The sequence below is a fragment of the Mustelus asterias genome, chromosome 18, assembly GCF_964213995.1.
Source record: "Mustelus asterias chromosome 18, sMusAst1.hap1.1, whole genome shotgun sequence".
NCBI classification, from domain to species: domain Eukaryota; kingdom Metazoa; phylum Chordata; class Chondrichthyes; order Carcharhiniformes; family Triakidae; genus Mustelus; species Mustelus asterias.
Window position 1 is genome coordinate 20,233,167 of NC_135818.1, and position 11,714 is coordinate 20,244,880.

Here is an 11,714-nt window from a genome sequence, read left to right on the forward strand (position 1 = left end):
TGATGAAGGTGATTGAGCCTAGGACACTAATAGGGGAGTTAAAACTAGAGGGCATAAGTTTAAGGTGCGAGGGGAGAGATACAAAAGGATCCAGAGGGGCAATTTTTTCACACACAGGGTGGTGAGTGTCTGGAACAAGCTGCCAGAGGTAGTAGTGGAGGCGGGTACAATTTTGTCTTTTAAAAAGCCTTTAGACAGTTACATGAATAAGATGGCTATTGAGGGATATGGGCCAAATGCGGGCAATTGGGACTAGCTTAGTCGTTTTAAAAAAAAGGGTGGCATGGACAAGTTGGGCCGAAGGGGCTGTTTCCATGCTGTAAACCTCTTAACTCTACTCAGAGGAACTTTAACAATTCAGTATTTTTTCTTTATTTGAATGAAGGCTATACTGTGTTCTGGAACCTAAATTAGGTGAGCATTGGTGAGCAGGTTATTGACAATGTCAATGACACTATTCATCACTTTATTGATGGTGGAAAGGAGATTTAGGGTGGTAATTATGTGGGCAAGACAAATTTTCCACATTGCACATCTGGCAAATACTTTAACCTCTGTCTTTTGCACTGATAGAAGAATATAATAGAATCCTACAGTGCAGAAGGAGGCCATTCAGCCCATCGAGTCTGCACCGACAACAATCCCACCTTGGCCCTATCCTCATAATCCCACATATTTATCCTCTAATCCCGCTAAGGAACGCACCTCGGGACATTAAGGGGCAATTTAGCATGGCCAATGAACCTAATCCGCACATCTTTAGCGTGTGGGAGGAAACCGGAGCACCCGGAAGAAACCCACGCAGACACGGGGAGAACATGCAAACTCCACACAGACAGTGACCCAAGTCAGGAATCGAACCCAGGTCCCTGGAGCTGTGAGACAACAGTGTTAACCACTGTGCCACCATGCCGCCCTAGATGTGCTAGACTTTACCATTGTTCAAGGATGGGAATGTTCATGGAGCCTCCTTCAATTGTCCACGTTATGAAATTGCTTCACTCTGTCTCTAGCATACACGTTGTCCTGTTTGTGGTTACCAGTTGGCTAGACGGCTGGAATGAGGATCAGATTGGTGCCAACAGCATGGACTCTGATCTCTGTTCTGGCCAAGGTAGATTCAGGACCTGCTTCTTCACCCTAGCCACAGTAAAAATCATTGAATTCAGCAAATAATCACCAACGATCTGCCTTTGTCAGGGAACTGAAGAAGTCAGTATTGTAGCTTCATCAGGTTGGCACATCATTTCGAGGTAATACCTGGTGCTGCTCCTGATGCGCTCTCCTACATTCATCGTGGAACCAGGGTTGATCCCCTGGCTTGATGGTAATGGTAATGAGGGCTATGCTGGGCCATGAGGTTACAGATTGTGGTGGAATACACTTCCGCTGCGGCCGATGGCCCGTGGCGCAAAGGGGAGAGCAGCCTCTGCTCATCTGGGACTATGGCGACTTTACCTTTTTACTGACCTTGTGGTGGAAGCTGTTCTAGGTGCAGCACAAAGCAATCTGGATTCAGGAGAATTATGTTGGGGCTAGAAGGTTTAAATTATGAGGACAGGCCACATAGACTAGGCTTTTGTTTTTTTTTTATTTTTTACTCTATCCTTAAGGTTACAAAGCCAAGTGGACCAGGCAAACCCAAATCCAGTCCTTTGCTTGCTTCAAAAACCAAATTCAAAATCCAATTGAATCCAATTCAAAGTCCCCATAAGAGAGACAAACAAGATCCAAGCTGACAAGATGAGGCACTGCACCCCATCTTGGGCTTCATCTTAGCCACAAGGCCGAGAAGGGTGATCTAATTGAGGCGATTAAGGTGATCAAGGGAATTGATTATGTTGCGAGAGAGAAACCATTTCCTCTGGTAGGGGAGCCCCAGAACAAGGAAATGTAAACCTGAAAATCAGAGACTATTCAGGGATGATATCACGATGCACATCCTCACGTACAGGGTAGCAGAATTCTGCAACTCCCTCCCCAAAAATGTTGTTGAGGCTGGGGGTGAAGTGAAAATGTCAAAACTGAGGTTGATGTTTTTTCTTGTTCAGGGTTAGAACTGCAGCACAGAAGGGAGCCAATCAGCCCATTATCCCAGTTCTGCCTCTATGAAAGAGCTATCTAATTTAGTTCCAAACCTGAGCTTTCTCCTGTAACCCATTCCTCTTCAAGTCCAGTTGCCTTTGGTAGGTTCATGTGCAGTCTGATTTTACCACCCTTTCGGAGAGTGTGTTCCAGTCCTAACAACCTCTGTGGAAAATGATTTCTCCTCATTTCCATTTTTTGTATCCTTGGCCTCAGTTTATGGACTCACTTTGCAGAAGCCAGAAATAAACACGGAAAATGTTGGAAATGCTCAGGTCAGGCAGCATCTGTGGAGAGAAACGGAGTTAACATTTTAGGTTAAGATGACCCTCCATCTGAACGGAGCAATGGTTTCTCCCGAATTCTTCCATCTAAATCTCTCGGTAATTTTGAATACCGCTATTAGGTCTCACCTTAGTCTTTCCTGCTCTAAGGAGAATAACCTTTGCTTCTCCAATCTTACTATATTATTAGATATTCTCATCCCCTGGTATCATCTGGTAAACCTCGTTACACACCCAAGTCACCACTGTCCATTTAATGGGATATGTATCCAATAACTCTTATGAGGTACCTTATCCAATGCCTTTTGAAAGTCCATGTTTACATTAACTTCAGCAACCCTCTCTGCTACTTCAGCAATATTGAGTTAGTCAAATGTGATTTGTCTGGAACGAATCCTGCTCCTTATTAATTTGTGCTTAAGTGAGAATTATTTCTTGTCCTTAACAGTGGTCTCTGGTCATGTTTCTATCATTGGCGTAAAGAAACCAAGGTGGATAGATGGAATTAAGGTGCAAATCAGCCACGATCTAATTCAATGGTGCAACAGGCTCAAGGGGCTGAATGGCCTCCTTTTGTTCCTATGCAGGCTGTGGGAGTGTTTGCTTCTTGAAATCAACCCGATGTCATTGTGAATTAATTAATGTTGCGCCAAATCTTCTTGCTTCCTCCAGGCTGGACCAAGATATGCGGGTGTGTGTGGCGGATTTTGGCTTATCTCGGAAGCTGTACAGCGGTGATTATTATCGACAAGGCAGCGCAAGTAAGCTGCCTGTCAAATGGATTGCGTTGGAGAGTTTGGCAGATAATGTGTACACAGTTCACAGTGACGTGGTATGTACAAAGTTCATGCGTGTATGTTATCTTCATATCTCCTATGGCATTGCTCATGTACAGTCAGAGGTCAGAAGTATTGCCATGATCTTTGGCTGTTCTTGCCCCCTTTTAAGGTCACTGCTCATGGGAATGGCACGTCAGGAGGTCAATAAGGGCTCATTTTTATTTTTTGTTGTGGTTGGAAGCTTGGTAATGGCTTTGCCCTAGTCCTCAGTGGGGAAATCATTCAAATCATGGTAAAGGTCATCACAAGGGAACAATGAAGCCACTCCAGGGAACAGGTCACAGGGAGCAGACAAGGTTAACCAGGCATCATCTAACTGACACAAAGGCAAAATACTGCGGATACTGCAATCTGAAACAAAAACAGAAAATGCTGGAGAAACTCAGCAGGTCTGGCAGCATCTGTGGAGAGGGAATAGAGCCAACGTTTCCAGCCTGGATGCCAGGGTAAATGTCACTGTGCCGGTGTGTTTATCCTATATCGTTTTAGTTTGTAACCATGCGTTCACACTCTGATTCCAGTGGTCGTTTGGAGTCACTATGTGGGAAATAGCAACAAGAGGTCAGACCCCATACCCAGGGGTCGAGAATGCAGAGATTTATGACTACCTCATACGTGGACACAGACTGAAGCAGCCCCCAGACTGCATTGATGAATTGTAAGTAGAGTCCATTATTAAAGATGAGATCACAGAGTAATTGGAAGTGCATGATAAAATAGGACTGAGTCAGCACGGCTTTGTCAAGGGGAGATCATGTCTGACAAATCCGTTAGAGTTCTTTGAGGAGGTAACAAGGAAGTTAGATAAAGGAGAACCAGTGGACGTGATTTATTTAGATTTCCAGAAGGTCTTTGACAAGGTGCCTTTGACAGGAGACTGTTAAATACGTTAAGAGCCCATGGTGCGAAGGGTAAGATCCTGATATGGATAGAGGATTGGCTGACTGGCAGAAGGTAGAGAGTGGGGATAAAGGGGTCTTTTTCAGGATGGCAGCCGGTGACTAGTGTGTGCCTCAGGGGTCGGTGCTGGGACCACAACTTTTCACAATATACATTAACGATTTGGACAAAGGAACTGAAGGCACTGTTGCTAAGTTTGCAGATGATACAAAGATATGTCGAGGGACAGGTGGTATTGAGGAAGCTCGGGAGGGCGGGGGGGTTGCTGCAGAAGGACTTGGACAGGTTAGGAGAGTGGGTAAAGAAATGGCAGATGGAATACAATGTGTTAAAGTGTGAGGTTATGCACTTTGGAAGGAGGAATGGAGGCATAGACTATTTTCTAAATGGGAAAGTACTTAGGAAATCAGAACACAAAAGGACTTGGGAGTCATTGTTCAAGATTCTCAAGGTTAACGTGCAGGTTCAGTCAGCAGTTAGGAAGGCAAATGCAATGTTAGCATTCATGTTGAGGGGGCTAGAATACAAGAGCAGGGATGTACTTCTGAGGCTGTATAAGGCTCTGGTCAGACCCCATTTAGAATATTGTGAGCAGTTTTGGACCCCTAAGGGCTATCTAAGGAAGGATGTGCTGGCCTTGAAAAGGGTCCAGATGAGGTTCACAAGAATGATCCCTAAATGAAGAGCTTGTCGTACGAGGAACGGTTGAGGACTCTGGGTCTGTACTTGTTGGAGTTTAGAAGGATGAGGGGGGATTTTATTGAAACTTACAGGATATTGCGAGGCCTGGATAGAGTGAACGTGGAGAGGATGTTTCCACTAGTAGGAAAAACTAGAACCAGAGGGCATAACCTTAGGCTAAAGGGACGATCCTTTAAAACAGAGATGAGGAGGAATTATTTCAGCCAGGGAGTGGTGAATCTGTGGAACTCTTTGCCGCAGAAGGCTGTGGAGGTCAGGTCATTGAGTGTCTTTAAGACAGAGATAGATAGGTTCTTGATTAATAAGGGGATCAGGGGTTAAGGGGAAAAGGCAGGAGAATGGGGATGAGAAAAATATCAGCCATGATTGAATGGCGAGCAGACTCGATGGGCCGTGTGGCCTAATTCTGCTCCTATGTCTTACGTCTAAGTAACAATTCTGGGGTGAAAGCCCTGGAATTGGCTTTGAGTAAAAGGTTCCTTGCTTCATTATTCACACCAAGTCCCATTCACTTATCGACGTCTCGCTGGTTTACATTGGCTCCTAGTCAAGCAACATATATAAGAACATAAGAACTAGAAGCAGGAGTAGGCCATCTGGCCCCTCGAGCCTGCTCCACTATTCAATAAGATCATGGCTGATCTTTTCGTGGACTCAGCTCCACTTACCCGCCCGCTCACCATAACCCTTAATTCCTTTACTGTTCAAAAATGTCGCTATTCTTGCCTTAAAAACATTCAATGAGGTAGCCTCAACTGCTTCACTGGGCAGGGAATTCCACTGATTCGCAACCCTTTGGGTGAAGAAGTTCCTCCTCAACTCGGTACTAAATCTGCTCCCCCGTATTCTGAGGCCACGCCTCCTAGTTCTAGTTTCACCCGCCAATGGAAATAACCTCCCTGCTTCTATCTTATCTATTCCCTTCATAATCCTATGTTTCAATAAAATCTCCCCTCATTCTTCTGTATAGTCCCTATCCACTCAGTCTCTCCTCATAAGCCAACCCTCTCAACTCCGGAATCAACATATCAAGGTTAAAATCCCCATCTTTGCTTTCCAATCGCTCCTTGTTTCAATCCTTCTCATCTCTGTGGTCTCCTCCAGCCCCAGAACCCTCTGGGGTATTTGTACTCCCCAATTCTGTCCCCAATTCTATCCCCGGTTTTAACCATTCCATCCTCAGTGGAAATGCCTTCAGCTGCCTATGCTCTAAGTTTCTGGAATTCCCTCCCTACACTCCTTCCCCCTGCCTCTCAAGATGCCTCTTGAAACTTGCCTCTGACCAAGCTTTTGGATATATCTTTGTGGCATGGTGCCGAATTCCATACTCATCCCCGTGGATCATTTTACTACTTAAAAAGGTACTATATAAATGCAAGTTGTAACTGAGTTTGGTTAGCAGTGCTACATACAGTTGAGCTAAGGGCTGGAGATGGATTTGGTTCGTGCTGAATTTATTTCTTGGGTGGAGGTTGGGGAAAACAAAACACTTTCTATTGAATGGGAGAGTATTTCCCTTGACAAAGGGGACCTGCGGCGAATGAATTTGCTGGATAGGGGACTGAGGATGATACATCTTGTCAAAGTGCTAGCTCCATTGGGCATGATGTCCCCATGTTCTGCTTCACCACACAGGCCTGATGGGCTGACTAGCCTCCTCCAGTTCCTATGTTCCGTCCAAAGTACAGTTGAAGATATTTTATTGGAGACATGTTGTGAAATCCTCTTCCTACTGTTGAATGACTTTCTTATTAAGAGCTTTTAATGTTTTTGTGTTGTGACAGATACAAGCTCATGTACCAGTGTTGGCACACTGACCCCAAGCTCAGGCCTTCCTTTCAATCTTTGAGAGCATCGCTGGAAAGCCTCTTGCTGGGCTTCTCTCCGGTCCCAGAGACAGTGCAACGTCTCTACGTGAACTTGCGGGAAGGGGCAGAGGCTTCTGCGTCGGATCTAGGCCGCAGTGCGGCCTGCTGGGAAGTGGATGGTCAGAGCATAGACAGTATGGAGGTCTCGGCCATCTCGGGCACCGCTGACTATCGCTACGTGACGGCCCCTCTGGGTTTGGTGGACGACAGAAGGGAGGCGACCCCAGCGAATGATTCAGTGGACGCCATGCACTACGGACAAGTGGAAGATGAAGTCACGATAAGCCTTTAGCAGCAGGAAACTTGGGCTCAGTTACTGAGCAGTGCAATAATGAAACAGAGGGTGATCCTCTCAGCTGTGCCTTGGTATCACACACGGGTCAAACACTTGCAGGTTCATCACCTTCAACACGACGCAGATCCAAAAAGGACCTTCGAGATTTCCGTTGTCAAAGAAAACTTGAACAATTTATTTATATCTAATGAACATCAAATGTCATTGATAGGACACATTTGCTTGCATACTTTTTGATCAGAATTTAAACAGAACTTTCTTTTCTAAAATTATTCTCTTTGGGCTGGATGCGGGGGTGGGGTGGGGGGTGGGGGGTGGTGACTTGATTAAAAAGTGCAATAATTTTAGGTGTTGGCTTGATTATCCACCTGCTCTTTGGCAACTGGTCGAGACTTTTTATCGGATTCTGGGAAGCAGCCCAGCTCTGGATGAAGGGAATGCAGGCTGGATCAGATCGTATTGTCAATGCACGCGCATGTATCAGTATGAACGGTTCCTGAAATCGGTCGGCATGAATGTTAAGATTTAAAAAAATTCTATTTATACTGCACTTTTCATGGATCATCGGATGTCTCAAAGCGCTTTGCTTTTGAAGTGTAGTCACTGTTGTAATGTAGGGAATGCAGAAACCAATTTGTGCACAGTAAGCTCCCACAAACAGCAATAATCTGTTTTTGGGTCATTGCCTCTATTCTCTCTCCACAGAAGCTGTCAGACCTGCTGAGATTTTCCAGCATTTTCTGTTCTTGTATCTGTTTTTGGGATGTTGATTAAGGGATAAATATTGGCCAGGACACAGGGTAACTCCCATGCTGGTCTTTAAATGGTGCCATGGGATCATTTACATCTATCCAAACAGGCAGATAGGGTCTGAAAGATGGCATCTCCAATGGTGTAGCACTCCCTCACTGCTGCACTGGCGAGGCAACCTTGATCTTTGTGCTCCAGTCCTGGACTGGAACTCAAACCCTAAACCTCGTGATGCAGGGGCGAGAGTGCTACCAATTGAGCCACAGCTGACATCAGGGAAAGACTTGCTTTTATTTTGGCCTGTCTGAGCTTGCAGCCAGTGAAATACTTGTGAAATGTATTTTACCATAGCCCAAGGTCTCTCGACAGGCAGCATGACCATGACCAGATTACCTGCCTTGGTGGTTTGGGGATAAATGTTGGCCGGGACTCCTTTGAGTAATGCTGTGAGGTCTTCCACGCCCACCTGAAAGAGAAAATGGGGCCTCAATAGAACATCTCCATTCACAAGGTGGCACCTCCAACAGTGCAGCACTCGCTCATTATTGCACATGGTGTGTCAGCCTAGGTTTTGTGTTCTTGAGCCATGATTGTATTTCTAACTCAGAAGTGAGATGGCTATGCACTGAGCCCTGGACACCATTACATTCATAATCTCCCTCTTGTGCTTTGGTGCATTTGTGTTAAACTTTGTCTGCATTGTTTTACCCATCAATGATTAATGCAAATGACCAATGCACTAGAAATTGAGGCAGTTAAACACCCTTATGTGACATGCTTAACTCATCACCCCTCCAGCCACCAATCAGAGTTGCAAGTAAAGGAATAAAAGGTCCACATTCCCACCATCACTCTTCACTGAGGTTCGTGAAAATAATACTGCAACCCAGCTTTGTGACATTTTCACAACTCCACTGTTAAACTTTGAAACGAAGGTGAGAACAGCGCCATAACAGCAGAGATACATTAGGGATGTGCTGGAGCACGGTGGCACAGTGGTTAGCACTGCTGCCTCACAGTGCCAGGGACCTGGGTTCAATTCCTGGCTTGGGTGACTGTGTGAAGTCTGCATATTCTCCCTGTGTCTGCGTGGGTTTCCTCCGGGTGCTCTGGTTTCCTCCCACAGTCCAAAAGACATGCTGGTTAGGTGTATTGGCCATACTAAATTCTCCCTCAGTGTACCCAAACAGGCGCCGGAGTGTGGCGGCTCGGGGATTTTCACAGTAACTTCATTGCAGTGTTAATGTAAGCCTACTTGTGACTTATAAATAAACTCTTAAACTTTAGTGCTAAGCTCAGAGCATTCGCTGCAATATTCCAGTACCTCTGAAACATGCAACCTATCCCCATCTTCATACGACTTAGCAACAAGTGCTGGCCTTTCCCAGGGAAAGGTATTAACTCAATGGTTTTCTCTGATGTAGGGTGGGTTTGCCACATGCTGTATTTGTTTTGCCTCACACTGAACCCCGGGGCCTGTAGACCTCCTCAAATAACTGGTAGCTGTGTTCCATCCAGAGAGATTCTTTTATTTACACAGGAAGGTCATGAGTCTGAGTGAAGGGTTCAGGTGATCCTTTGCACTAGGTTTTCCAAGTAGTTTGAGACCCTTTCAAACTCTTAATTCTGTTACCCAGTACCTTGTCCATTGCAATCTTATCAAGGTAAAATGCTCCGATACTTTAGCACTTTTCTTGCAAATATATTTCTTTCTTCCCCTCCCAGCCTTAACATAGATTTGAATCGTCAGAGAGAATTCTGATATCTTGTGCCCTATCCTTTGCTCTCTAGTACATATAAACCTCATGTCCCTAACTGCACATTGCTAATGCAGTAACGTACCCTTCATTCTAGCCTCAATGCCTAGTGTACACTTGATGTGTAGATAGTGATGCATGAAAACATAATATAGTCCCTGCTTCAATTTTCACTGATTGCTAATTGCAAATCATGCCACCTCATAGCTGCCAAACATCTCCGATAGCATTGTGCCTACACATTCAACAATTTTTATTCTTCCTATTGTGAATTCCCAGTTATCAATCGCTCTTCATTAAATGGCTTTAATACCCCGATCACTCATGTATATATATGCAAAATCCGAGGGCATGTTTGACATTGCTACTGCTGCCAGCAGTGAGTGCATCTTGAGGTGGTTAGTGCCAACCCATTATTAACCTTAATGAGCAGAAGAATCATGTGCTGAGTGCCAGGCTGCATTCTCTGCAAATGCTACTCCCCATTTAAAATGACATTTCCCCCAAGATATTCAAGGATATAATCTTGTTGCAGGTTCCAGCATGGGGGGATATGTTGTTGACCTTCCCTTGCTTGGTTCAATGACACCTTTCAATGCTTTTAATATCCTCCGGTGCAATCCATGGGACTCCCAAATTACCTGCCCTTTCTCCCAAAGTTGTGGCCAAGTTGCAGGGAGTTTTCGTGGCAACATTGGAGAGGGAGATGATTGGTAATTCTCCCAGATTTGGTTGGGAGGTAGTTGGAGCTGTATTTTATCTATAATTGTGTAGGAATGGACATAGCATAAAGTGTTTTTTTTTACAACAACAAACCAAGCAAGTTTCCAACCAAAACCAACAGATTGAAATGGACATTATCTTCGTAAATAAATGGTCAGCAAACCTTTCACTTGTTCCTTGCACGTATACAATGCCATGAAGTAGCTCATGGTAAACACAATATTGTAACTCCCCTGGTCATCAGTTGAGAAGTGATACTATCCAGTATAGAATTAGGCCATAAAGATTTAAGGGTTCTGGGTTCAATTTCCAGTCTGTGCTGAGGTAATGGATCTCAGACAAGGCAGCAGTTAGGGTCATTCTCCTGGTGTCAGTGTACCCTGGGCTGGAGAGGAGGAAGAACTCAGCCAGTGATCACTCTCTCGAACAGTATCGAGGAAACCGCTGCCAGAATACGCAAGGGTGAGATGAGGAGGAATTTCTTCAGCCAGAGGGTGGTGAATCTGTGGAACTCATTGCCGTAGAGGTGGAGGCCAGGTCATTGAGTGCCTTAAAGACAGAGTTAGGTAGGTTCCTGATCAATAAGGGAATCAAGGGTTACGGGGAGAAGGCAGGAGAATGGGGATGAGAATCATATCAGCCAGGATTGAATGGCCTAATTCTGCTCCTATGTCTTATGGGTGCGCAAGCAGCTTTTCAACACATTGGTGAGGGTAGCATTTGTTACAATGCCCGTACATTATCCTGGTGCCCCCATCTCCACTGCTGCATCATCTCACTGTGCAACGTCCGACACACAGAATGGTCGTTTGGACAGATTACTGGAGGTGCCTGTGCGCCAACAGGAAAACGCTCATCCATCCCCCCCCAATCGTATCACTGAGCTTTTCACATGATCAGGGATAAAACTGATCATTTCCTTCTGTTCTCAACCGCTTTTCCTTAATGAAGAGAATTGAAACGGAACTGTAAGGAATCATTAAAGCTGCCTCAACCTTTCATTATCTAGGCAGCTTTGTCATTATGTTGACTTACAGTCTGGATACAAGCTGAACTTTACACGGTGGCTAAATGAAGTATTCTGCTGGCTGACACCAGATCTTTGGAACTCACCCCGATGGTTTAAAAACACCACGCTAATTATTCAGGTGTGTGTCGAATCATGTGGCATAGTCTGAATTTTGAAACAGTGCATGACCTCAGTATGATGATTCACACTGGGACCAGGTCTGAGCATCCCCACACCTTTCCCAGATTAGTTATTTAACAAGATCAAGGAAAATGTATTATTAAAATTAATTGTGCCCCATTCTTAATTACTTCAAATTACTTCTACAATCAGAGAAAGGCTTTAACTCAGCAGAGACAGACCCCCCAGCCAGAGAGACGGAACTCCCCACCCGGCAGACACAGACTCCCACCCAGAGACAGACCTACACCCATTCAACTCACCAGCGTCAGATCTAACCTCATCACAGATAGACCGACGCTACACAATTTAAGAGGACACA

The 11,714-nt window shown here is 45.0% G+C and overlaps 1 protein-coding gene across 1 annotated transcript in view; it reads left to right on the plus strand.

The window, feature by feature from the left end:
* Window positions 1-11,179, plus strand: part of tyro3 (TYRO3 protein tyrosine kinase) — a 139,256-nt gene extending 128,077 nt beyond the window's left edge. Inside the window, exons 17-19 of the mRNA XM_078233494.1 lie at window positions 3,042-3,201; window positions 3,730-3,866; window positions 6,595-11,179. Of these exons, the coding sequence (XP_078089620.1) occupies window positions 3,042-3,201; window positions 3,730-3,866; window positions 6,595-6,970 (673 nt within the window). The 3' untranslated portion in view covers window positions 6,971-11,179. The remainder of the gene's footprint in view (window positions 1-3,041; window positions 3,202-3,729; window positions 3,867-6,594) is intronic.
* The last annotated feature ends 535 nt before the right edge of the window (window positions 11,180-11,714 follow it).